The sequence below is a fragment of the Aspergillus alliaceus genome (genome assembly GCF_009176365.1).
Source record: "Aspergillus alliaceus strain CBS 536.65 unplaced genomic scaffold BDW43scaffold_73, whole genome shotgun sequence".
NCBI lineage: Eukaryota > Fungi > Ascomycota > Eurotiomycetes > Eurotiales > Aspergillaceae > Aspergillus > Aspergillus alliaceus.
In genome coordinates, this window is record NW_022474756.1 from 145,923 (window position 1) to 170,165 (window position 24,243).

At 48.9% G+C, this 24,243-nt stretch overlaps 12 protein-coding genes across 12 annotated transcripts; 5 read left to right on the forward strand and 7 right to left on the reverse strand.

The window, feature by feature from the left end:
* Positions 1–1,273: 1,273 nt before the first annotated feature.
* BDW43DRAFT_304266 (uncharacterized protein) lies at positions 1,274–3,069 on the forward strand (the record flags this gene model as incomplete). The annotated part of the gene is made up of 7 exons (XM_032045572.1): positions 1,274–1,371; positions 1,426–1,729; positions 1,831–2,327; positions 2,400–2,494; positions 2,528–2,587; positions 2,665–2,846; positions 2,887–3,069. The coding sequence occupies 7 exons, from the start codon at positions 1,274–1,276 to the stop codon at positions 3,067–3,069; spliced, it is 1,419 nt and encodes a 472-aa protein (XP_031894801.1).
* A 446-nt stretch (positions 3,070–3,515) lies between these two features.
* On the reverse strand, positions 3,516–4,144 carry BDW43DRAFT_233665 (uncharacterized protein). The gene is made up of 3 exons (XM_032039564.1): positions 3,932–4,144; positions 3,741–3,855; positions 3,516–3,689 (listed from the first exon to the last, which is right to left on the reverse strand). Exons 1-3 carry the CDS (start codon positions 4,042–4,044, stop codon positions 3,657–3,659), a joined length of 261 nt encoding a protein of 86 aa, XP_031894802.1. The 5' UTR covers positions 4,045–4,144; the 3' UTR covers positions 3,516–3,656.
* Positions 4,145–4,564: 420 nt separating this feature from the next.
* Positions 4,565–5,609, reverse strand: BDW43DRAFT_233566 (uncharacterized protein). The gene is made up of 4 exons (XM_032039562.1): positions 5,518–5,609; positions 5,162–5,463; positions 4,724–5,096; positions 4,565–4,659 (listed from the first exon to the last, which is right to left on the reverse strand). The coding sequence occupies exons 2-3, from the start codon at positions 5,332–5,334 to the stop codon at positions 4,787–4,789; spliced, it is 483 nt and encodes a 160-aa protein (XP_031894803.1). The 5' UTR covers positions 5,335–5,463; positions 5,518–5,609; the 3' UTR covers positions 4,565–4,659; positions 4,724–4,786.
* On the reverse strand, positions 5,213–6,038 carry BDW43DRAFT_233675 (uncharacterized protein). The gene is made up of 4 exons (XM_032039565.1): positions 5,920–6,038; positions 5,747–5,866; positions 5,518–5,682; positions 5,213–5,463 (listed from the first exon to the last, which is right to left on the reverse strand). Exons 2-4 carry the CDS (start codon positions 5,824–5,826, stop codon positions 5,337–5,339), a joined length of 372 nt encoding a protein of 123 aa, XP_031894804.1. The 5' UTR covers positions 5,827–5,866; positions 5,920–6,038; the 3' UTR covers positions 5,213–5,336.
* An 809-nt stretch (positions 6,039–6,847) lies between these two features.
* BDW43DRAFT_233656 (uncharacterized protein) lies at positions 6,848–7,326 on the forward strand. Its single transcript, XM_032039563.1, has one exon. It carries the CDS (start codon positions 6,976–6,978, stop codon positions 7,240–7,242), a length of 267 nt encoding a protein of 88 aa, XP_031894805.1. The 5' UTR covers positions 6,848–6,975; the 3' UTR covers positions 7,243–7,326.
* An 83-nt stretch (positions 7,327–7,409) lies between these two features.
* BDW43DRAFT_304267 (uncharacterized protein) lies at positions 7,410–8,220 on the reverse strand (the record flags this gene model as incomplete). The annotated part of the gene is made up of 4 exons (XM_032045573.1): positions 7,410–7,490; positions 7,545–7,757; positions 7,834–7,977; positions 8,041–8,220. 4 exons carry the CDS (start codon positions 8,218–8,220, stop codon positions 7,410–7,412), a joined length of 618 nt encoding a protein of 205 aa, XP_031894806.1.
* Positions 8,221–8,607: 387 nt separating this feature from the next.
* Positions 8,608–9,928, forward strand: BDW43DRAFT_233859 (fungal specific transcription factor domain-containing protein). Its single transcript, XM_032039568.1, has 3 exons — positions 8,608–8,923; positions 8,992–9,836; positions 9,896–9,928. Exons 1-2 carry the CDS (start codon positions 8,772–8,774, stop codon positions 9,716–9,718), a joined length of 879 nt encoding a protein of 292 aa, XP_031894807.1. The 5' UTR covers positions 8,608–8,771; the 3' UTR covers positions 9,719–9,836; positions 9,896–9,928.
* Positions 9,929–11,423: 1,495 nt separating this feature from the next.
* Positions 11,424–12,547, forward strand: BDW43DRAFT_233842 (uncharacterized protein). Its single transcript, XM_032039567.1, has 2 exons — positions 11,424–12,222; positions 12,280–12,547. Exons 1-2 carry the CDS (start codon positions 11,542–11,544, stop codon positions 12,352–12,354), a joined length of 756 nt encoding a protein of 251 aa, XP_031894808.1. The 5' UTR covers positions 11,424–11,541; the 3' UTR covers positions 12,355–12,547.
* On the reverse strand, positions 12,523–13,815 carry BDW43DRAFT_292704 (uncharacterized protein). The gene is made up of 2 exons (XM_032043747.1): positions 13,225–13,815; positions 12,523–13,177 (listed from the first exon to the last, which is right to left on the reverse strand). The coding sequence occupies exons 1-2, from the start codon at positions 13,677–13,679 to the stop codon at positions 13,153–13,155; spliced, it is 480 nt and encodes a 159-aa protein (XP_031894809.1). The 5' UTR covers positions 13,680–13,815; the 3' UTR covers positions 12,523–13,152.
* Positions 13,816–15,603: 1,788 nt separating this feature from the next.
* BDW43DRAFT_233945 (uncharacterized protein) lies at positions 15,604–16,505 on the reverse strand. The gene is made up of 2 exons (XM_032039569.1): positions 16,146–16,505; positions 15,604–16,068 (listed from the first exon to the last, which is right to left on the reverse strand). The coding sequence occupies exons 1-2, from the start codon at positions 16,287–16,289 to the stop codon at positions 15,661–15,663; spliced, it is 552 nt and encodes a 183-aa protein (XP_031894810.1). The 5' UTR covers positions 16,290–16,505; the 3' UTR covers positions 15,604–15,660.
* Positions 16,506–17,932: 1,427 nt separating this feature from the next.
* BDW43DRAFT_304269 (uncharacterized protein) lies at positions 17,933–18,349 on the reverse strand (the record flags this gene model as incomplete). Its single annotated transcript, XM_032045574.1, has 1 exon — positions 17,933–18,349. The coding sequence occupies one exon, from the start codon at positions 18,347–18,349 to the stop codon at positions 17,933–17,935; it is 417 nt and encodes a 138-aa protein (XP_031894811.1).
* A 786-nt stretch (positions 18,350–19,135) lies between these two features.
* Positions 19,136–20,780, forward strand: BDW43DRAFT_323426 (NmrA/HSCARG family protein; the record flags this gene model as incomplete). The annotated part of the gene is made up of 3 exons (XM_032049741.1): positions 19,136–19,193; positions 19,248–19,736; positions 19,817–20,780. The coding sequence occupies 3 exons, from the start codon at positions 19,136–19,138 to the stop codon at positions 20,317–20,319; spliced, it is 1,050 nt and encodes a 349-aa protein (XP_031894812.1). The 3' UTR covers positions 20,320–20,780.
* Positions 20,781–24,243: the final 3,463 nt, after the last annotated feature.

Consider the following 24,243-nt stretch of genomic DNA (forward strand, 5'->3'; position numbering starts at 1 on the left):
GAATGGCCGTATCAATAATATTTGACGGGCCGATGTGGTGTTGCGGTTTCAGCCTGGACATGGGACGAAAGACAGCCTTTCCAACCTCTTGGCACGTAACGGGCAACGGTGGTGTCTCTACTGGAGGTCCGAGCCCTTCGGTCCGTAACATATGGCTGTGGTGATCACATGTGGCAGGGTTCCTGATCCTGAGACAACCCCGAAGATCCTGCGGCTCGCGTTGGACCTTTCTTTACTTCCGTGCCCGAGAAGCCCATTTCCTGGGGTGCCCCATACAACACTGACCACACCTGTCCAAAGTCGGTCGATCAGCGAATCTAGCTTCTTCCATAACCGCCTAAGAAAGTCTCGCACGCACCTAGAGCTACCTACCAGGGGAAAATTTCTCTGAAGTACCCCCGTTCGCATATTAGTGGTGGTTTGGGAACACAAGTACGTCGGCAAATTGTTCTGGAAGCACTCTCATCAAGGGGCAATAGCAAGCCATGTTTGCACTTTACCACAGGCGCAGATCCTACTGGTGTATGCAATCCCGATCCTGGAGCTGTTTGACTGGCGCTCTTTCAGGTGGCATGGGCAGCCCCCCACGAGTGGAATGAGCAGGTTATTTGCAGTGCTTGGCCAGACCTTCATTCCCCATTTCTCGTATCAAAGCCCCGTAGCGCTTACCGCAAAATACTTCATATGAGGGAATAGACACGGATAGTGCTCACGAGCATAAAGCAACCTCTCTTCGCTGGACAGTAAGGAGAAATGGAGGAACCCGTCGTCTTCAAGATCGATCCCGGAGAGAGTACCTTAGGTATCCAGATGTGTAGTCTGAGGATGAAGGACTGTGGACACCTCTCTTGTGCAAGTAGGGGAACAGGCGCGTGGGGCTACTTTCGTTTTGGGTGATAGGGCATCCATACTATCATTTCTTCCCCCGGAACCGCTAGGACATCCACCAGCGCGGAGAGACCGAGTCCGTCTGCCGGCCCCGCATCATATCAGACACTAGATTGCCCCTGATTGCTATTGATCTGAGTACTGGCCATTAGATTGGCTTGGGATTATGCATTCAGCCATGATGGCGTAATGGGAACCAGCCTCCTGAAGGGCTAACCGTGTTCTGTTCTGCCAAAATCCTATAATTACCGATCATCGCAAACCCAACAACATCTACAGTAAAGCTTTACAGTTTTGCACACGGAGAAAGAAGAAATAAACGGGACACCATTGTCGCTGCCAGCGTTTGATGGACCCTTGCTTTACGCTACACCGATAGTACACAATGGGGTTCTTACTGCAAAAGCCTACTGGAACGGAAGGCAGAACCTGGCCGGCCATCCTGATTAGTGGTTTCGTCGCGTTCGGCGGAATTTTGTTCGGGTAAGATGGGATTTCCTGCCAGATAGGCATCGCTTCAATTCATCGTTGTTCCAGGTATAACACCGGCACAATCAGCGGCATCCTTGCCATGCCGTACTGGGCCCAGACGTTCTCAACTGGCTACCGAGACAGTACCGGTCAGCTGAACGTCACAGCTAGCCAGTCTGCTGCGATAGTGTCCATCCTTTCAGCAGGAACCTTTTTTGGATCCCTAGGGGCTGCGCCCACTGGGGACCTCATCGGCAGCCGTTGGGGACTGATTGCGTCCAACGGCGTTTTTGTAGTGGGCGTCGTATTGCAGACCATCGCGACATCCATTCCGCCGTTCCTTGCTGGCCGATTTTTCACAGGATTTGGGGTCGGACTTATATCCGCTTTAGGTCTGTGCTGTTTGCGTCTGATGTCCATATCCCATAGAGCCCGATTGGAACTAACTAGACTACAGTCCCGCTCTACTAGTCTGAGACGGCCCCCAAATGGATTCGTGGATTTATCGTGGGTTCCTATCAGTGGGCAATTACTATCGGTCTACTCCTGGCCTCGGTGGTCAACAATGCCACTCATATGCGGGATGATCCCGGGTCCTACCGCATTCCGATTGCGGTGCAGTTTGCCTGGTCCATAATCCTCGTCGCTGGTGTCCTCATCCTTCCCGAGACCCCTCGGTACCTGATTAAGGCTGACAAGAGGGAAGCCGCCACAAAAAGCCTTGCCAAACTGCGTCGTCTGCCCGAGGACCATGCCGCAGTCCAGAGCGAGCTGGGGGAGATCCAGGCCAATCACGAGCATGAGATCAGCCTGGGCGGCTCCAGCTATATTGACTATTTCCGAGGCAATATCGGAAAACGTCTTATGACAGGCTGCCTCCTGCAAGGACTGCAGCAGCTTACTGGCATTAACTTCATCATTTACTACGCACCCAGCTCTTTAAGAACTCGGGCTACGACAATGAATTCGTGATCAACCTGATTATCAATTGCGTCAATGTTGGTTCGACTATACCAGGCCTCTATGCTATTGACAAGTAGGGTCGACGTCCTGTTTTACTCACGGGGGGCGGTCGGTATGTTTGTCGCGCAGCTACTAGTGGCTATTCTCGGAACTACAACAACAGGTCAGGATAGTATGGGTAATATCCTCGTGCGTGATGCCGGAGCCCAGAAGGCGGCAATTGCATTTATCTGTCTCTTCGTCTTCTTCTTCGCTGCTTCGTGGGGTCCAGTCGCGTGGTAAGTATCCGATCTCGACCCGCCCTAGAAATGTCTGACCGTCCACGTACGGTCGTTACTGGAGAGATTTTCCCCCTCAAAACTAGAGCCAAATCTCTCTCCATGACTACCGCGACTAACTGGATCGTCAATTGGGCATTGGGGTACGCCACGCCCTACCTGGTCAACTACGGCCCAGGAAACGCAAATCTGCAGCCGAAAATCTTTTTCGTTTGGTCCGGCTGCTGTTTCCTCTGCATAGTCTTTGTCTACTTCATGATCTATGAGACCAAGGGATTGACACTAGAGGGAGGTAGATGAGCTCTATAGCGAAGTCACGGACGCACGGAAGAGTGTAGGTTGGACCCCAAGTATCACCTTTATGCAGATGAGAGAAGCAGGTTCGGTGAAGGACAGCGAGGACTATGTGACTGAGAAGCACGAAGAGAATAGCGGGGCTCGTGGGGTGGCATTCAATTCAAACATCTGAGAAGAATCTATACCTCAGGATTCCCGGACGTTGCGTTGATCAGAACTCTCCGTGGGGCCGGTGAGGAGAGTAGGTATTTCTGATTGTGTGGCGTGTGTCTACGATAATGTTTGCTTGGTTTGGCCTATGGGAGGAAAGTAGCAATCGGAGAAGTTGTAGACGATCTGTTTCTTCCAAATGGTATTCACACAGAGAGGGGGGAAAGGGGTGGGTGGGGGAAGATTTCCGGTCCTGGTGTATGCCACTTATATAGCAACAGACGTCATATACCCCGCGGAGGTGTGATGCACGTAAAAACAAGTACATCTGTTGAATAATCGAGAAAACCTCGATAGCCGAGTGGCCGCGAAAGCACTGATTTCGTAATTTCTTTAACGGCTCTGGGCATATCACGAAGACGAGTCCACACGAGATATTCGGCTCTTCGGCCGTGCCGGATACCAATTGGACAAGGTAATCCTTCCGGGCTAAATAATCAGCTGCGAACAGCAATGAGAAGATGAAAATATGCGCGTGGTTTCCGGTGCTCTAGACGTAATATCCTTGTTCGAAATGTGTGAAACCCGCGTTCTCCCTGGACTCCTTGTCTATCCGATGTATGATAGCCACCAGGAAATTCGCTCCGCCAAAATCAGTTCAAGTTCAGTCAAAGAAGGGCTTAAGTGGCGCACATTGTCAAAGATTCGGGTCGCCGTTTGAAAGCACGGGAAGAGTGCAGACGATACCAAACTGTCGAGGCATGGGGTTCTGGAGGTCACTATGGCTGCCATGGAGAGTATGAATACGCTACCGGCAGTGTATAATATAGGGCTAGCTTAATCTTCCCTGCGTATTGATTAGTGTCAATCGTTGTTGAACGTACCTTGGGGCACAAGGTCCAGAGGTTCGGCCTGCAGGTGTATACTGCACGTCCCGCACTGCCAATAAAAGCGGAGTAACTTTCAAAGAACCAACGCCATTGAGCGAGTAGGGCATTATCTACCTTCCCACTAGAAAATGCCTGGTAGACGGCCGGCCAATATACCGACGTTCTAAAAGCGTAGTACTGAGCGGTAGAGAATTGTACCTGGGGTGATCCCCAGACTGAGCTGGCTTCTAGATCCTTGCCGAGGAATTGAAATTGTTTTGGGAGAATATTGTGCCATTCTGCTAGTTGTCGCTCCAATTCGGCAGCAATGATGGGTGCATACTCAAAACCACCCACCGTTCGGAATCTTCCTCACCGACAGAGTGCACCCCGTGGAGCATCTTCCACATGGCAATTTCGGCAACGAAGTAAGACAAGTCGGCCAAAGCCAACTTGTCCAATACGTCATTCCTTCCATTATTCAATCTAGTAGATGAAGGTATTTTTATCGTTGAAAGATCACGGGGGCACTACTCAGGTGCCACAACTGGTCGGCATCAAAGCGGTGGGACTCAAATCCCAAATGCCACTATTCTCCAGCTCCAGTTGAACTAGGATCTCGCTAGGAGATGGATAGCAATGGTTATAGTTAGTTGGGAAGGACATCAGACCTTTCAATTAGCAACGAAACCTAGTAGCAGATTCCGACGATACTTGGTTGCTTCTTCTCCCAATCGCAAGTGCTACAGGTACCATCCACATAATGTTAGCGGATTTGCCGGGGAGGGATTACTTCTAGGCACTTACATGCTCAGAATATCCCGTAGATGATAAGAGGCTATGGACACAAAGTGGTGGGCTCGATATGGTTCAACGCAGCATAGGAAGTAAATGCTGGGGAGCTAAAGGCATCGTATGCGCCGGATGTCGCCATCGCGCGTTACTATGCAATGGAGCATTCCCATAACCGCTCCCATATATAAGTTTTCGGCCCATTCCCTTAGCTGCAGTGACGAGGCATCCTCCACAAACAAACTCCAGATGGCTGAACCCAGAAGCACATGGCAGGATTCGATCGATGTTGAAAAGCCGCTGGTAATGGCATGGACAAACTAAACAGTAAAATGGTCGTGGAGCACTGGGCACCAGGCATGTGTGCTCGGTAATTTTATCTAACAAGCTATGACGAGGACACGCTTAATATGATGTTCAAGACCGCATGAAGAGCGAAACGCACACACTTACTGAAAGGCATGCTTATGAGAAATGAGCAGTCCGGAGACCTCTGCAGTTAGAGTTGCAACGGCGTCTCTGCTCCGTTCTATCTGCTCAAGATGGCATGAGAAAGGCTGATCTAGACCTAGAAGTGCCATGAACACTTCATTCCGGAGATTCATAAATGGGAATCCTCGGAGCATATCTAGGGCGTCTCCATGATCGCCAGGACAACGGCTCTGTGGTGAGTTATCGCACCTCGGTACTGCCGCCTCAACGCAGTACTAATCTGATCTATTCGATCCCAAACCCTTGATAACTCTTGTTCTAGTCTGACATACGGTCAGATGATAGAGAAGATTCGCAAATTGGATGGAGATACTAACGGTGTAGTAAGCGTGTCCGGCAGCCCTGGACAACGGCAGTCTTTCGCACGCTCTCGGCAAGAGGAGCACTTCGGACGTTGTCCATCACTTCTTTCCCGACAGGCGCCACAAGCCTGAGGATTTCGACGTCGTCGAATGTTTTGGGATCTCATAACTGACTTAATCCTGAAATAATCTATCAATTATCTGCATCACCAGCCAAAGGGGTTGGGGAAAGATTAAGACATACTTTATTGTCTCGCACACTCTATTGCCGCTTTCTGAAATGGAGCACCCGCTCCATTTTGCCCCAGGGCCTATTACCCACATTTCCGTAAATACAGCCCGTAAGCGTATGCCATTGTAGATCCTGCAGGACTAGAATCAGCCGCCATTACGGCTTCCAGGGAGCACCACGCGTACCGTTGTTTCTTATCCAATGGTAGGGAAGTATGGTAGGGGATACATTTGCGTTACCATTCGGACAGGCACGTAGAAGGAACCTAGAAAGTCCCATAGAGATTACGCTCTTAGCCGACACGCACATCCCCATTCGTCAAAAGATGCATCCGTCCACATCGGTTATGCGTAGTGGAATTCTCCAGTTGCCCGAGACGTGGGCTGCACAGCGAGCCGAAACAGAAACGTTATCATTGGGCACCAGCATACGAAGGCGCACAGATTTGCCAGGGTCTGTGGGCTCAGGGTTGGATAAGCGAAATTACGTCCCCTGTCGCACGGCGGATAGAAAAGGCCCTGCTTTGCTCCCGAAATGGTTGTGTAAGGGGCGGCCGAACAGGAAGCAAGACTCCTACGAGCCACGCCAAGGACAGCAAGAACGACGTCACGGTCATGCTAGGGGGAAAGGGCCGTCTGAGAAAGGCAGACGACTCTGGCGAATCTACACAAAAAAGCACTCTTCGAGCTGTGCTCGCTTTGGCAGAAGTATCCGGTAGGTTTCGCAGCCGCGGGACAAGGGGTCCGCCAGGAAAGGGACCGCCAGGAAGGGAACCACAGCATGGAGGCCACGATAGGCCTTGACGAGGCTCAAAGTTCGTTCTTATGGAGTGGTACATGTACCGCTTGAGAAAACATAGATAGCGATAGTTGTTGCCTGCATATCGCCGACAAGGCGAGGGGTCAGCGTATGAATACAACCAACCAACCAACCAAATGGCTGTGTACTTGGCTTTGATATCATTTATCAGTCCCCTTCTCCTCATTTCGGTACTCACCTAACCGCCACTTAGCTATGCAAGGGCCGTCAGCTAATCCCATAGGGCCCTTTCAGACACGATCAGACGGAAGCGATATGTGTTCAGCGGCGAAGTCCCTCCCTTCATGGATACTCCCAGCCGCTGAATTACAGCGCAGCCATTTCCCGCAATTTTGAAATCTCAGCCGACACATATCTTTTCCTAGTTGGTTCCAGCCATAGCTAGGTCATCACCGGCCCTTTGGAAGGTACTTTGTTCTCAGATGGATCATGCTCCTCTTGGGTATATAGTGTTGCCTCCCGGAGGCAATAGATGGCGCGACATCGAATATCGAACCACGTCGACTTGGAAAACAACTCAATATCAGGGAGTCGCTGGAATAGCTGCACTGAATGCTGGCATCCCATGGTTTGATAATGGCATGTCAAGTTACGCTTCAAAAACCGATAATCGTCTCTCAGATTTCATGTTCAATTGCACTTCTTTGGCTCTCATATCTTGTTCTTTCACACGTGATATTCCACGGTGATTACGCTTTTTGGCCCTGGAAACTGGTCCCACAATGAATCGTTGTACACGGTAGAATGGGGTTGACAATCTAGGTGGCCAGACTGTTAGATCGGCCGGTGAAAGACTTCAGATCATGAACGACCTACCTGGGGAGAGGCATTGCGCCACCCCTTGCCGCGACCGCCATCACGCACTGAGCTTGTCAAGAGCAGTCTTGAAATCATCCAGAATGATCATGTCGCAGAGACACTTGAACACAAGACATAGCTAGCTCGATTAATGCACTGTATGTGACACGGGAATCGAAGTCCGCCAGCTCACCTTCCAGAAAGGATTTATTCCCCGGTCAACCGCACCTCGGATCACGTCTGTCACAGCTGATAGATCGAGTAACATAAACACAATTGACAAGCAGATTGATATGGGCATGAGGCCGAATCGTGGGGCCCCCCGGATGAGCTCAATGGCCCCAAAACTGTAGTGTCTCTTGATGACCCAGAAGATATTGCAGGCAGTGTAGATCCACCAGGGTCTCTGAGGCCTATGGTCAATTCTTTTCAAGCTTTCAGGTGTAGACAATACTACGTGGGGTGAGAAGCCGGTGGCATACCTGAAGAGTGCTTCCCTTCATCCAAGCGATGACATTATGCAATGACCAGGAAATGATCAGCCCAACAGCTGTGACAAGCAGATACCGGCCGTAGGCAGGTTCTGGGACGAAGGCAAACGCCCCATGGGGGAGTGCTAGCAATAGCTACGCTAATGAGTTAGCCTCATTCAAAGTAGAGATAGAACGACAGCGTAGATTGCAGACTACTTCCAATATAATCAACTTATGCATAACACTGGCCCGCATGTTTGCGTAGGTAACGGCGGTCATAACAAACAAGGCCCCTACCATAAGGCCTTGCGCCCACGCTTTGAGGACGAGCGCCTCAGGGCTATCAACCGGCCGGTGAATATCTCGCCCATTGATGGATCGCCTTGATGGGGTCATACGGGCCATGCGATCCAAAGCGTCCATGAGAAAAGATATACTTTTGTCTTCCACGATCAACGAACCACGAACGTAGGGAAGTCCTCGCGCATCAAGCGATCTATACCATTTAAAGCGTTAACGGATTTGGCTCATACCCACCACGACCCCTGCACCGACGCCTGGGTTCTGGGCAGGGTCCCGCACGCCAAGACGCCCGTGGAGACGCATAGGGACTAGGATTGCTAAGGTTGAAGACAAAATGGCGCTCGCATGGCGCGAGCTAGTGCGATATGATGGAACCACAGAACGGTCGCGGACAAAGTGGGTACGCTCCGCGACACTAGGTTGACCTGGCTGCTTGCACCCACCCTTCGCGGAGAATGTATTACTCAGATCGGAACGGCACTTCGGCCGCCCATATTCGCTTGGAGATATGTCCAACCAAAGGGAGACAACCATTTCTTCGTTTCCGTGTTCCTTTTCCTGGCGAGGACTGTAAGACCCGTGGACATCCACTTGATATCTATGACCGACGCGAACGGCCCTACTCACATTACACGGCTATCTCTATGAACACTTCTCGAACAATCATATCTGCCTGCGAGCAGTGCCGAGATCGGAGGCGGAAATGTGATAGAGGCCGTCCATTGTGTTCGCCTTGCGCCCAACGGAACCTCCAGTGCACGTATAGGCAACGTGCTTCTGATGCTCCGCCTTCTCCGTGAGTTTGTCCACAGTTTGTCCACTTTTCCTCTAAAATCATCAATGCCTCACTATGGACTAATTTAGTAGGCTGGTCCAGGAACTCATCAGCATCAGGGAACGGCTGGATCATATAACGGCGGTTGTGGATACAGTACGCCCCTCCAACCGATTTATACCAGAGTCATATACCCGTACGCCCCTCCGGGCCTGCGGCATTACAGATATTAATCTTAAGTCTCCCATTCTAATGCAGATGGTCGGTCTGAGTCCAGATCTGTCGTCGCGGTTATATCAGATGGAGGAGTGTTCTGAATCTCCACCTGAGACTGGCGGGGACTACATGCCGCTTGACATACCAGAGACTACTTCGACATTGTGCGGTCCACTTCCGATGTCAGGAACATTTTTGTCAACTAATTATGACAGCAGGGTATTGCGCATTTTTCACGACCGAGTACACATTTGGTACCCAGCGCTTCACGCTACTTTCACGGATAAATTCAGAGAAGCGATAGCGCGTGGCTTCACCCCTTCGTCGACTGATTCTTGCCTATCGCTCCTCGTCGTCTCGATAGGCTTCCTGCTATTAGACCGACCTCCACGTGGCGCCCCCCACCACCTCAAAGCCGCCCTTTCCATGCTTCCAACAGTGCTCCAGGAGGATAGTGTGACTAGTGTGCAGTGCCTGGTCCTGTTCAGTATCTACTATTCCTGTTTAGCTCGCCCGCGACAGACGCACACTTACAGCCGCCTTGCGTCCCTCCGTATCCGTACTCTTATGAGAATGTCTGGATCGCCCCTCTTTCCTTAGCCCGACGAAGGACTGTTACATTGCAGCTGACACCATCCCACAGACAGAGCGCTGAAAAGGACCGAAATGAGTGGAGGCTGATCCATCAGTTGTATTGGGTTATTTTCTTGATTCAAAGGTGCGTTCCACACCTCTATATAAACCACTGTCGCTTTGCGCTGTAATTAAGTCGACCAGTGAAATTCGCGCCCATTTTCCCTTGTCCCCAGAGGAACGGCGGCCTAACCTTCCACCTCCCTTGCCCGCCTGTGAGGAATATATCTGGACTTTTCCCGCAGAGGCCTCGCGGTACTCAGGACTTCGCCTCTCACCCACCGAGGTATTCCGCTATTTTCGCCAGGAAGTTGAGTTGCAAAAAATAATGGACAATCACGCTAATGCTGTATCAATCGATGGCCATTTGTGCGTTCCGTCGGCCGATTATAGACTAGATCTCCTTCGCTGGTGCAAGTGGTGGCCGAACGCTCCTCGCTGCGACTTTGCCCCGAATCCAAGTGACACGACAACCCCATCTGAACGACTCATCTTTATCAAGGCAAAGTATTACGCACATGAGATGTCGCTCTATTTCCCGCCGGTGGCTCGCATCATGACGACCGGGCGTGCAGATCCCGAATTACTTCCGTACTGTCCGCTTTTCTTTGGATCTATGACGGAGTTTTTAGCTGCGAGTTCTGCATGCATACGGCCATTGTCACCTAAATCCTGGCCGCTGTGTGCAAGGTTTGTTCTGCACATCCTTCCTTTGCCTTGGACATGGAAGGAAGTCCAGCTGAGACACTGTTTAGTATGTTTAGCGTGGCATTAATAGCGCTGAGAGCAACAGAGACCTCCTGCCTGAAAGTCTTAGTGCGCCCTACTCTGCTCAGCAGCCTTGTTGGTACGCTGGAAAGATTCAAGCTAGTTAAAAGCACGAGCCCGTCATTGGCATACATGTGGCAGATATTGAATGAGCGATTGCAGAAGGCCACAGGTCCATAATCCGAATCACAAAACCACCAGTTATCTGATCATGTGAAAAGTCCTCCGTACCAGTGGAGACTTAAAGAACTTTTTTTTTTTGAATTCCTGTCTGAAAGTATATTCCAGTGGACACGGCGCTAGCATGGTGGACTATCTTCGGATGCATCTCTCATTTAGAGATCCTGGTGTGCTATAGGACACGCCCACAGCTTAAACTCCTTGTCGGCCCATACTTCGGACCGACGTTTACGTCGAAGGAGATTATCCCTGACTGAAGTGTACTCCGGTGGTTGACTATTTTGCTCCCATCAATCGGCCGTATAGTGCTGTGTAGACGATATATATACCGCATCCTTCGTGGTACATGTCAACAGACCTGGGTAGAGGCGGTTATGCTTGAATCTTGGTTCGGAGCAGAAATTAATTCATCATGATTACAGACTTACAGTATCTAAGAGCCGCCAGGCATGGCTTAAGCAATGCCAGGTCCGGGTCCATAGCACGGTGGCGCGCAGATCGTTTACTTGGGCTTTGGTACGCTAAGCTGTCAAGGGTCGTAGCATCACACCTCTGCGAGGAGTTGCAACCACTGGTTGTTCCAGACAGACGGAACTTGGTGTGCATTTAGTCGGACCCCGCTGTTCCTCCCGCCAAGCGAAAAGACATAGGCATCGACAGAATCATTTTTGGGACAAATCTGCGCGGTGATAAATATCATCCTCGCCCAGTCACAAATACTTCCTGTTGATTTCTCCACCATTTAACATTGATGACTGGTCTGAGGGTGCCACGGCCGTACGTATACGTGCTATCTCCAGAATAAAACTCTTTAGGTAGGAGTGATACCTCGTATGTAAATAATGCAAATTGATTCCCGTCTGACGCGAATTAGTGCCCAGATAAAAATACACAAGTCACAAGCCTTCCTGGACAACCCAATATTTAGCCCATGGCAATGTAATCATCCAGCCTATTGCAGTCAGAGCACTATAGCCTCTGTATCTCTGTCGGGCGATGCAGTATGGAATACAGACTACTACCCCAGCGCTATAGCACAGCCCCTGGCCTCGACTGCCAACAACAGCTCCCAGGCATTCTCATCCATATACCAGGATAATTCAATTCCGATGCCGAATACGCAGACCGAGCTTCCTTTCAGTGCCAAATATTCTGCCAAAGTATGTCTCCGTGCAGCCCTCGCTATATCGCATACTGTGCAGGTTCTTTCCAACCCAGATCCGTTGTACATCCTTGCACATAAAAGGTCGATTTCGGATGCAAGCAGGACTTGGCTCAAGCGGGACCCATTTACCTATTTTCCGTTGGCCACGCCGTCCTTCGTTTCTTGTTTGGCTCGGGGAGGCTATACTATGTCTAGGATATGCTGCAAGGCAAGGATAGCACAGAGGGTGTCTGCACAGCTAGATCTCGGGAGTTCTAGCGGTGTGGCTGCATCAGACAAGCTAGCTTGTCGAGCAACTCAAAACGGGACTCCAGGGGAAATACACCATTTTTTTTTGAAGCCATGCGGGGCATTCGAGGTCAGTCCCTCCTCTGAGTATTATACGTGTGATTCTCATGCTGAACAATGGTTTAAGACGATATCGTTGGTGCTTGGCTACGAGCATTCCCGGAGAAGCATAACGAGCCACTTGTCAACCTTGTCTTGTTAATACATAGCACTTTGAAATTTAAGATGTGCATCTCTTCATGCTACCTAATGTTAAGTCCGGTGATCTATATAATCCTATCGCTGTCCTTTCTTTCTGTACTTCTTTTCCACCTATTGACCCGTTGTTTCTTCTTACCCTACGAAATCCTCGTCACCTGTGATGATATTCGGTACCTGCTGGCTTCCTTTGATGATATACAATTGGTCGACGCTATAGGCGCCTATGGTAAATTCATGTAGCTGTTGGAAAAACCTGACCCCAGCGACGTCTCATCCGAGCGAATAACTGCGTGTCAGATGTCAACACAAACCGGTATTTCAGACACTAGAATGTAACGATAAACGAAATGGCTACGTGTACAACTACGAAGACCAAGGAATACGCATCGACAAATCCCACGAAAAGTAGTCCTTTCTGGACAACCAGCCATGACCCATGATGCCCACCAGGATGCTACCTGAGAGGCCACGATCGGTGTGACCATAATCCAATTTATACGGTTACCCGGGGGAAAGCTGTAGATAAAACATTCAAAGCCTTGACTCTGCGTTGCGTCTCATTTTAGCCTATCCTGCAATCTGAAACACGGCAGGCTGATAGTTGGAATAACATCGAGCGGTCCCATCTGGTCGATCTTGATCGGGACATCCATTGGGGGTATGGCCTCATAATTGCGCGCTTTCACGTATTGAGGGGACCACGATTAGGCTACGTGGGCCCCTCTCTCCATATATCTTGGTCCGTGGACAATAGATGCTTTATGTTCAGCCGTGAGACTTGGGTGGGTTTTGGCGAGGCCTATTTCTGACCGGATGTAACTCGACTGCATTTGTCAGAGAGAACTTTGCTCCAGAATTGAAAGTCACCTACATCTGTAGCCAACCTTCGACACCCAGTCGTACGGCTTGACGTGCTGCAGCACCCTGTATAGAAATATCGAGGTGTCGTCTTCCAAGGTGTCTAACCAACAACTCGCTACTGTATGCCTCCGGTCCATCTGCCCAACTTGCGACGAGCGAGGTTGCTGGGCCGGGGACTGACAGGTTGAGCGGTAGATGATAAACTTTCTCCACCACATTGACAAAACCGCGACGTTCGATCTCTTCAGAATATATGAATGGAAGATTGAGCGACCGTTCATCCATATTATAGGCTGTTTCCATATCTCTCCACAGGTTGTGGAGTGGGCTTGCACCATTGGGATCGTGGAACTTTACGGTGGTGTCCCAGATCTCAATAACACCTCCCGCCGAACAATATCTAGACCACCAATTTAGTGAGTATACGAGATCTTGCGGGAGAGGGTTTGTACCTATAAGCTCCATCCAAGATGGAGGCCAGAAGTCTGTGATCTCCCCTTAGTTCGCCGACGTGAATATAGTTCACATTTACAAAAGGTGTAGACCAGTCTGGCTTCAGTAGGTCATCGATCAGAAACTCGCAGTTGGAAGGCGGCCATCGGGCTAGAGTACCAGCAGCTCACAGGGCGTCAAGGGTGAGCTTGAAGGAACACCATCCTGGCTTCCATGGAATCGAATAGAATTGCCGGACATCTCTCCGAAGTGCACGGTAGTCCGGTGGCTCTGGGGGCATCTGTCTACGCGCCGCTTTCTGATACCACAATGGCTCGTAGCTTGTTGAACGTTGGATATGACTGGACGCCCAATGGTCGGCCCACGCTGCTGTAAGGGGGATGATCCCCTGCATTCTTGGTCAGGATCCGATCGACTCGTAATCTGAGATGATACCATCCTGGGAGCTAAGGTTCTACACCACACCACGACATACCACGGAACGCCAAAATCTCCTTCCGGAACGGCCATCCGAGGGCCTACGTGACCAGGGCCAGACGGCTTCCATTTACGGTGGCGATTCGAAAAACCTCACGAGCTTTGCACTCGGAGCTTGAATACAGGGAGCACAATCCATTGTTTGTTTGTCTCACATCTGCATTCCTATTCCCATTTCTACTGGTTCCGTGCTCGCATGGCCAGTCCCGTCTGTCATGCCTGTTCATCGTCTTTCCGACGCTTTGCTCGCGCTACCTTTGTCGGGGGGCCAGTGGCCGAACGGTGGGATATGTCGCCAACAGCCTGGCACATACTATGGTTATCGGATATGTGATCGTCGAAGCGATATTCCAGCATGCTGATATAACAGTCAGCATGGCTCCGAATATAGCGAAGAGTCACAGAAACGTAGACCGTGGAAGCACACAGCAACGTCTTTGGAAGACAGCATAGTGACCAATGTAGGGAAAGGATTCTTACTCGACTCTTCTTTTAAGACTAGGAAAGAGAAAAAAAAAAACGTCAGCAGGTGTCATAGCACCCAGGCATTGACAGGAACATTAAACGTACTCCCAAAGCGCAGAAGCTAGGGCGGGTATATTCTGAGGGTCAATGTCTGCTTTCCACTGACCGTCGTCGCTCTCAGTGCCTTCGATGTCGAGAGGATCGCTTGCACCGGAATCCTCGCAGCAACGGTCCACCGTGCTGGAGGTAGTGTGCGACTCGCGGCCTTGTGTCCGCGAAGTGCGCTTTGCCTTAATGAGCTCCCGGCGCAGCGCTTCCAACCGCGAGACAGGGCGTGTCGATTCTCCCGGGTTTAAGTTCTGACGGAAGCCATGAGGATTGGATCGTGGCTGACAGAACCAGAGACGAAAGATTGTACTGGCGTAGCATTTGACGGAGGTGTTCAAACTTCACGCAGAGGCCTATGCTCGAGCTTTATAGGAAGCGAAAGGCTATACTTCCGGAATAACCGGCCCTGGATGGATAAACATACGCCTTCTTGGCCCAATTAGGTGCCGATATCCTGGCACTTCTGCTCAAGGTATCAACAAGCCAGCGATCTTGTGTCAGACGGGAGCAGTCGGTCACCCACCGAATACGGCTTCCTTCCTGCTTCACATCAAGCCGCGCCAAATGGTAGACCCGCTGATCGCTGTCGTCCGCTTCGATGGAGTCACTGAGACGACTAGTTTCAGTAGCCCATGATCAAACAGGGTCAGAGCGGTTCCAGACCACATGCCATGTCCGCCCTGATGTAACGGGCCTTAAAAGCTCGAAACCTAGATGGGACGGCATCGGGCCGCAGGGGTTTCCAGCCTTGAGTGCCGCCCCCCACCCGCCAGCACCCACACAGATACTCCGCCCAACGTGTCCGGTCATTCTCGGATTATCAACCTAAGGACTACGAGGTAACCAGCACGATATTGAATACATGACCGTGAATTGTTGGCGATTTCTGGATTTTGCATTGCTCGAATCTTAAACTTCAGAAAACATCTGAGGATTCAACACCTCAAGCCCCCTCATCTTGGTTCGCCCACAGAGAATCCTGTCCCGCTGTTGATCCCGGTAGGGTGGCAGACGGTACGCCCGTATTGGTCGCATTGGCCGTACAGCTAATGAGTTGCTGGTGGCAGGTGTTGAGGGCCTCTTGGGCTCCGTGGACGGCCCGCTGTATGTCCTCCCATGTGTGGCCGACGGACTGGGCGTGCTGTGCCTGCGAGAGCTGCTGCCTCAAACATTGGTTCTCCCCCCGCAGCTTATCTCGTTCCGCTTCCACCTTCTGTAGGTCACTTTCCACCTTCTGTAGATCGCATTCGAGATCCTTCACGGTCTCAAGGCACACACTGTGGCTCTCCAGAGCTTCAGTCGGATCATCCGGGGCTTGTGAATGGGAGCCAGGCTGAGATGAGGGTTGCGTCTGTCCCCACGGGCCAAGGTGGTCAGCACTGCTGGAGGCCCCATGAAAGTTACCTAATGGCGTCAGGGAATACTCACCACTGACTTCCGTCGTCGGGGACGGGTGAGCTGCGTAGTAGCAGGAGCGGAGGGCTCCTCGATGCGCACCCGGTTGTGGGAAGTTCGAGAGCCAGAGCTTCCGGCAAGGGAACTCATACTCGTGCGAGATGGTACTTTCGCCATGGTATTTCACGGCGCTAACCGGTCACCGTTTGAAGAGTGGAAGGGGAAATGGTTCGTGCTCCATTGATCTGGTGGAAGAACCCGCTTTTTAAGAACGACGGCTTAGCGGGGAATTGGCGAGCAACTACGGCCGTGGTCAAATGACGGCAGATCGTAAAGCCCGATGGGCCCCCAAAATGCCCATGAGTCAGCCGGTCCCCTGTATCGACTTCGCTATGTAACCCTGCTAGATAATAGAGGGAAGGTTTGCCAGAGCCAGACCAGGCCCATCATATCCCCGGGCGCTCAAGGTGGCCCACCGGTGCATCCTCGAGCAGGTGCTGGTCCGTGGCCCATTGTTGACTGCTCTGAAGGGGGCCGGGACGGTCACTGACCTCATTTCGCAAAGATGGATGGATCCCTTGCAATCCAAAACCTCTAGGAACAATACCCATGCGAGCACCCTTGGACAGGGGGACAGCCTCCAACTGCCACCTGCGGGCACAACCCTCACGGTCGGTATTTATTTCCTCACCAGTCCCCATCCAGAATCAGCGGCATCTTTCATCAAACCATCCCACCCTGGTCCTGCTGTTGTCGTTCTATCACCGTCATTGCCCAGCTCTTTTTTTTATCTTGTGCCGCCTCTTTTCTCAACCGGGTTCGTGGCTGTCTCTCATTATGGATAGACGAAATATCGTGGCGTGGATGAAGACCAGGCTATTCCTGTCGCCCTGGGACTCAGTGATCTACAGTACCTTACTTGGGACTTCCTACAGCAGTTATTATATTATACCGCTCCCTCTTCCTTTATCTGGTCTATTCAAGCACGTCAGCTCACTACCCCTAACATACAGTTACATTTGCTAACTATATATCTGTAAGCTTTTCCTCCGTATCATGTACTTGCAGCATTCTTCGTGATATGGTAGGCCCCGGAAACCTAATTCAAAACAACTCTTCGGAGAAAATCAAGCACTTATCTGATCGAATTGAAGAGTAAGAACTCTGGAATATATTTTACTCCAACCAAGGGGCCATCTGAGAAGGGAGGGGTCCAGCCAGTCGGGGCACGCACACAGGGCAGCGAAAGCATGCAGGATCATGGAATCCGACCAATCAGGGGGCGATAAAGGCACCGCACCTGCGGTGCAATTAAGCATGGGGATTAGGGTGCTTCCTGATTAACAACTTGCGTGCCTGGCCTGGAAACAACTGGTTCGATGACTTCTTCAGACTAGGGTCCTCATAAGCGAACCTAAAGATAACTACCGTACCCCCGCAAGACGAATCCGACTATGCGCGGCGTCAGCCAGATAGAGTCAAAAGGTACACTATGAAGTGGTCTATAAGCGGGTGGAAAGTTTCGGTCTTCAAGGAAATCGATTGCCCCGTTGTTTGCATGGTTATAACCGAACTGCATGTCACTTGCTTGCGAAGGATCAAAGTAAACAGGCCCTCTATCAATAGTATAGAGATTCCAATCCGAAAGCTTCCTTGATCTCGACGAATGCATCCATCCACAAATTCCGCGGCTGGAAACCGAAACCCCAAGTAAGCCAATGTAACAAATCGCGGGTGTTGATCTTTCCAATCCAAAAGAGTACGACTCTCCACTGCCTGTATCTCTATGGTGACCCAGGCATCCAGATCAAAGGACTTCGTCACTCTGGAATGATAACCTGGGTCGACGCAATTAGTCTCCAATCCTTGAGCGCAGCATCACGATGCTCCGCTGCGGTTGCTGCGTAGTCGTCACTGCCGAGCGTCTTGCGGAAGGTGTCGATGTTCGTGTATTTGACCAACACCACCGCGTCCCATTTTTCTCCGTCTTCACCGACAATCTTTGATGCGGGAAGCCCAAGATAGATCAATTCAAAGCCCCCAGCTTCGGTTGCAAGTCTTCGAAATTCAGTCACATATCTGACAACCCAGGCCTCCTGGCCACTGCAGGGAGAATGCTTGCTTCCTTCCGGATAGTGCGCTTGGTCGTAGAAACGGAGAAGGTTGAGCATAAAGATAGGCTTATCTTTGGGGAGATCGACGGGTATATTATCAAGAAGATGCTTCCACTTTGCCATTTTGATTCGGACAACAAATAAGCAGACCCAAATGTTCGGCTGGTTATAATTGTAATGGAATGTTAGAAAAACAAGCCTTTTAACGTGATGGCGATCTTATATCCTGCGACACGAGAGCTTGATATATATCTCCATCAAATCACTCACTGACCGGTTCAGATTGTTCACTGAATTTTGAAATAAGTTCAGTCATTGGACTCGCACGCGATCACTAATCCACCCGGTCCGGTATCTTGAAGACAAGTGAGTTTTCAACCTACCCGAAGTCATGATTAGTGACGTACTCCACCTATTTAGATCCAGAGTTTCTAATGGGACTCAAACGGAGAAATGTAACTAGTCTCTCAGGGCACCGGATTTATAATCATGCCGAGATGAGAGCCTGGGCTTTGTCGATTTTCCCAGGAAGGTTGTCGATGCCTATGTCATTGAGGACAGCGACTCCCAGGATCTTTGGAATGAGATTGATTTGATCCTCCGATCAAGTAATCAACAGGACCGATTCATCTCATGCACAGACGCGTTGCTACTTACTCGACTATACTATATTCGGACAAGGCTTGAGCATACACAAACTTCGACCGGAGTTTGGGAAGTGTTGGAAGTTACAAGTTGGTAATACTACCGGTTTGGCCGGATATGAGTAAACTTATCCGCGTCAGCGGGGCCAACCATTAGGGAAAACGAATATATAAGGCATAGAGTGCATCCTCCAGATCGCGAAGCGTATTTATTTCTTCGAATAAACTCATGCTCCTACAATTGCCAACGCTTCCCGGAAAGACTATGAGAGAAGTTCTAGTTATTGGCGGCACCGGCGCCCAAGGCCTGCCAGTTGTCAAAGGTGCGTATTAAACCATCGTTTTGTTCTCGTTAATACCTGACTGTTATATCATAGCCCTTTCCTCCAGCAAGCAATTTTCCGTCCGGATCCTTACTCGAGATGCAAAGTCTGCTCGGGCGCAAGAAATTGTGAAGCTGCCCAATGTGTCCGTGGTTGAAGGCCGACAGGATAGCCAGGAAGATTTGCATAGAGCCTTCAAGGGTGTTTATGGAGCATGGGTTAACACCGATGGTTTCACCCTTGGGGAGAAAAATGAGCTGTTCTATGGCTGTCGAGCATATGAAATCGCAAGATATCATGGGGTGCAGCATTACATCTATGCCTGCGCCGACTTCGCCCTTAAGCATGCTAAATGGGATGAGAATTACCACTGGGGCCATAATGACGCCAAGGGCAGAGTGGCAGAATATATTCTGGCCCAGGGGCAGGATGGAATGAAAAGCTCCGTGCTTACCACCGGTCCTTACATGAACATGCTTTGGGATGGCATGTTTGTCCCTACCCAGCAACCTGATGGGATATTTGTCTGGGCTAATCCGGCAAGTACGTCTCTACTCCGCCAGAACGTTTAAATAAGGATCCAGGATCCACCTGTGTCTGACAAATAATTTTTTCTCGGACAGAATCCGGCAAAATACCTCTCATAGCCCTGGAGGATATTGGACATTATTCTCTTTGGCTGTTGAACAATCCCGAGAAGTCCGCAGGGCTAGACCTCAAAGTTGCAACAGATGAAGTCAGTTTTGCGGACATAGCCGCCGTTTTCACGGAGGTGACAGGAAAGAAAGGAGTACACAGGTTCGTACCCCTTGAGGAGTACCTACCCATGGCTGAACCTTTTCCGAACGCCCCCGCGAATTTTGCTGCCGGTCCAAATGCTATCAAAGATGAAGCAACTATGTCATGGCGCCGAAATTTTTCGGCTTGGTGGAGATACTGGGGAGAAGGCCTTGCTGAACGCAGAGATATGGCTCTTCTGGATAGAATCCATCCGGGTCGCATCAAGTCTCTGGGTGCATGGATGAGATTGGTGCACTACGATGGGCAGCCAAGGAATGTGCTGAAGGGAGTCGAAGATTTGAAACGAGCGGCAGCGTTAGTGCAGCAGCAGCAACCCTCTGGTTGAGTCTACACTTGATGCAGCAAAATCTTGTCTGTGTAGGCAAGCATTATTTTTACGCCAGTCTGTGAAGAGTTTGTTCAGTGGATCTTAATGCAAGCCGTAAAAACGGTGTGAGGGTAGGTAGAGCTATTCCATGAATATTGCAGTGTTGAAAGTAAGTTTGCCTTTTAGTTTGCTCTTCTTTTGGACTGGATAATGAAGCTTGTTCCGGATTTGGTTACCTTGTGTAGACAGCCGACTTTCCAATGCAAAGGAGTTCTTGAGAACATTTCTTTTGCCACAAACTGATTTGGCGTCCGGGAAGTAAGGCATTTTTCTGCGCGCGTATACTGACTGAAAATGGTGATTGTCTTATGTATATGGAGCACATAACTGAGCCTGTAATATCGCGAACCACTAAGTAGTAGATGATTTGGGCAATCAGGTTCAGCTGCGAAGTTAACATTTTAGGTGTTTGAAAATCAAGTGAATCCGTCAGCGGCCAGCGTGACTTCTGTCGAACCCATTCGATGAAATCTGCGAAAGCGAAAGAAGAGGGTAAGGCGCATCCTGCGCTAGCCTCAGCGCCTACTCCAAAATGTGGTCTTGCAGGGACTTTGCCTGAGCAGGGAAATTTTGCTGGAAAAAGGGCCCGTCGCATATTTCAAAATGCCCTGCCGGGGTTATATGCAATCCTTTTGGCTCCTTTACTCGGGAAAAGGCATCCAAGACAATGTCAGAAGGTGCGACAAGATCGGTGTCCATGACGATCATCAGTAACGGAGTAGGTGAGATGCGCTGGGTATAGGCTCTAGGTTCATATGCTCAGAATGCCTCAAAGCTATTTGATATAGAGCCGCATCCACCCACAACTTAGCAAGGTACAAGACATGAACAATACCTCTTTATGCTTACATCATTCTTCCATCCCAACGATCCTGCCTGAATATAGCCATTTGTAACTTTCCTCTAAAGGAAGGACAGATAGTGCGTGAGGGCCTTTGTCTATAACAGGTATCCAACCTGGCTTGTCTCCCTTTGCACAGCAGGGAGATCTATATTTCACATTGAGCTCGTCAGCAGGACGAACCCTCCCTTTGTCATAACCCATGCTTCGGAAATAATTCGAAGCTCATCGTCCGCAAATAGCATGTTCAACGTTGGAACAAAATCTGCCCTGTGCATACGATAGAAGTTCTCTCATCCACTGGTCAAGGGTCTGCCCAGACAAGCGAATGTTAGACGCGCACCTATTATGCCCGTTGATTATAGTCGTAGTAAGAGGAAATTTTACACCTGACTGATTACAGCTTTATTACAGCTTTAGCCCGGCGTTTAACGCCGCCAACAGTGAGAACATGACCTCCGCTGGATGATCTGCCCCAGGTGCCAATATATCGGCCTTAATCCTGGGTAGGGACAGCGCAAACGTAATAGCATCTGAGCAGTCATTAATCTACAATGCTGGAATGATTTCTCGTCCTGGTTCGCTATCAATCGCGCCAATAAAACGGTTATCATAAGCAAGACAGGCGATACACAAGTCAATATCTCTCTGTAGGGCATTGTGGATGTCGCCGTTTCTGCAGTTGTTTGCACTCGTATTCGTTTGCTAAATGCGATTATGTGAGGAATAACGGGTCTGATCTCCTCTTATAGAGATTTGCAAATCGCAGAAGTACCTAGGATTCGCAGGTTGTATGTCGAAAAAGGACCAGCGTAGTGCAACCCAGAAGAGAGGGTGCATCAAGCAATGCGGAGCTAGAAATCATGACGGAACCATCCCTTAAGTGGCCCAACTCGAGGGGAAGCTTGTTGCTTATCCAGCGTCCAAAGTTGAACAGTGCGGTCACTTATCCACCCTGACGATCAACCAATTGTCCCCACTACCTCTCGGTACTCGCCTAACGTAACCAGGAAGCAAGCCAGAGGCACAGAAAGTCTAGGTCTAATCACGGCAGATCCTTGTCTCATCTTCCTACAGTCATAGGGCCCGTCTTTTTAGAATCAATATCTAAAAATTTACATGTGGGAGAATCTAACCGCTTGTTTGCATACATACTAGGTGCTCATTGAAAGTGAGCCATCAGCAGTCAAACAGAAGCGCTGAGATAGCTGGAGACCGGAGTACATACTAATCAACCCCTCATTTGGGACGCGGACAATGCTGTCTGTCCAATGACGTTAATTCGGGCAGGTAATCATTAACCTAACTAATAACATGTGTAGCTTTAATCTGCCGGTAACCATATTGTCTGCCATATGGGTGAAAATAGTGCTTGTGATCTACAACCGAATTCTGGATTCCGTTATCCAACAAGTATGTACACAAGCAAGGACGATTGATGTCATACTTTGAGGAAGGGGAATGTCGGTCAAATTGGATTGGTCAAAGCCCGAGTAATTGCACCCAAAAGAAAGTTGGTTCAAACATTTAAAATACAGGATTGTGCGCATTTTCCTGCAAGCAGGGGCTTTCTTACCCCGTGTTAAACAGCCGCCTCGCCATTCGTTGCTCAGCAATCCAGCTCTATAGACATGAGTCCTTTCCCGTAAGCTTTTTAGGGTTTACCTTTCGATGATAAGTAAGCATTCCGAATTACTAATTACGGCAGACCCTTAAGACAAAACTGCAACAACAAAAATTTCCGTAAAGCATGTGTATACCGCCTAGTTATCCGCCTTGCTTAGATTTATCATAACCTCCCAAAGTAGCGGTGTATATGGCCTTCTTGGTTATTTCTGGATACTATTTTCAAGTATTGTATGAGCCATGCCTCGTTCAGCTATTGATCTTGGGCCTTATAAGACTGAGATTATTAATCTTTATACTAATAATATACCCTATAACTCTATAATAGAGAATCTCTCTAGATCTTATAATCTTACTATTTCTGAATGCACACTCTGTACATGACTTAAGAGCTGGGAAATTCAAAAGCAGAATTGTACAGTAGGAACTAATCAAGTTCTATATACTTGGATTAAGGTTCTTTTTTATTAGATTAGGCTTGAAGAAGATAAGCTTCTTAGAGTTCTATAGCAGAATAGCTTTTAGATTAAAGCTTATATACTCCTGTATCTCTGCTATAAGCTAGAATTATATTAATATATCAAGAATCCTATAACTGCTTAGGTATAGATAGAAGCAGTTCTAAAGTAGCTTTATACAGAGCTTGATTAGGGTCAGATTAAAGAATATAGAAAGACCTTGCTTTATACTTATTTCCAGAGCAAAGACTATTTAATAGCTAGATAAGTAGTATAAAACCTAAGTATATCTATAGCTAATAGCTCTAGGAATTAACTTTACTTATTATATCAAGAACTAGTATCTGCCGCTGTATAATAATATCTATAAAATCTTTAATAGAAATATAGTGTCTATATTATATCTGGTCTTAACTTTATCTAGTCTATAGATAGATATCTTAAGCTTATACTATATAGAATTAAGATTTATACTATAATTAATATCTACTTCTACTATATTATCTGGATCTATATTAGTATTACCTCTTATATAGCAGTTAGTGTACTCCAGTAGTTTCTGGAGATTATTAAAGTTATAAAATAACAGCCTTACTTTATATAATCAGATTAAGATACAGAGATAATCTTACTAGCAGAAGCTTAATATAAGCTACAGTAATCAAGATATCCTGAAGTCTAGATTTTTAATTACTATATCTATAGTACAAGTACTGCTAATCAATAAATTAAAGCTTAATAAAACTAATTAAGTAAAGGATTACTATTTTACTAGAGAGTATATATAATATTTCTTCTACTCTACCTTATATAAGAGCTAATAATAAGAAATAGACCTACTTTTAATCTTTTTAAGAAAAGAGAGCATATTCTAAAGATAGTCTAGTAGACTTGTTAGGCCCAGCCCACGAAACCCGGCCCAACCCGGCCCAACCCGCCAAGTAATGGGCTGGGTTT

Coding starts and splice junctions, on each gene's coding strand:
- BDW43DRAFT_233665 (XM_032039564.1), bottom strand. CDS start 4,044: ATGCCCTACTCGCTCAATGGCGTTGGTTCTTTGAAAGTTACTCCGCTT. Junction 3,856..3,931: donor TCTGGACCTTGTGCCCCAAG/GTACGTTCAACA, acceptor CACTGCCGGTAG/CGTATTCATACTCTCCATGG. Junction 3,690..3,740: donor CGACCCGAATCTTTGACAAT/GTGCGCCACTTA, acceptor ATTTTGGCGGAG/CGAATTTCCTGGTGGCTATC.
- BDW43DRAFT_233566 (XM_032039562.1), bottom strand. CDS start 5,334: ATGCTCCGAGGATTCCCATTTATGAATCTCCGGAATGAAGTGTTCATG. Junction 5,097..5,161: donor TCTCATAAGCATGCCTTTCA/GTAAGTGTGTGC, acceptor TCCTCGTCATAG/CTTGTTAGATAAAATTACCG.
- BDW43DRAFT_233675 (XM_032039565.1), bottom strand. CDS start 5,826: ATGTGGGTAATAGGCCCTGGGGCAAAATGGAGCGGGTGCTCCATTTCA. Junction 5,683..5,746: donor AGAGTGTGCGAGACAATAAA/GTATGTCTTAAT, acceptor AGATTATTTCAG/GATTAAGTCAGTTATGAGAT. Junction 5,464..5,517: donor CCGGACACGCTTACTACACC/GTTAGTATCTCC, acceptor ACCGTATGTCAG/ACTAGAACAAGAGTTATCAA.
- BDW43DRAFT_233656 (XM_032039563.1), top strand. CDS start 6,976: ATGGATCATGCTCCTCTTGGGTATATAGTGTTGCCTCCCGGAGGCAAT.
- BDW43DRAFT_233859 (XM_032039568.1), top strand. CDS start 8,772: ATGAACACTTCTCGAACAATCATATCTGCCTGCGAGCAGTGCCGAGAT. Junction 8,924..8,991: donor TCTGATGCTCCGCCTTCTCC/GTGAGTTTGTCC, acceptor GGACTAATTTAG/TAGGCTGGTCCAGGAACTCA.
- BDW43DRAFT_233842 (XM_032039567.1), top strand. CDS start 11,542: ATGCAAATTGATTCCCGTCTGACGCGAATTAGTGCCCAGATAAAAATA. Junction 12,223..12,279: donor AGCCATGCGGGGCATTCGAG/GTCAGTCCCTCC, acceptor CAATGGTTTAAG/ACGATATCGTTGGTGCTTGG.
- BDW43DRAFT_292704 (XM_032043747.1), bottom strand. CDS start 13,679: ATGGAGCTTATAGGTACAAACCCTCTCCCGCAAGATCTCGTATACTCA. Junction 13,178..13,224: donor GTCGAAGGTTGGCTACAGAT/GTAGGTGACTTT, acceptor TGACAAATGCAG/TCGAGTTACATCCGGTCAGA.
- BDW43DRAFT_233945 (XM_032039569.1), bottom strand. CDS start 16,289: ATGGCGAAAGTACCATCTCGCACGAGTATGAGTTCCCTTGCCGGAAGC. Junction 16,069..16,145: donor CCCGACGACGGAAGTCAGTG/GTGAGTATTCCC, acceptor CCGTGGGGACAG/ACGCAACCCTCATCTCAGCC.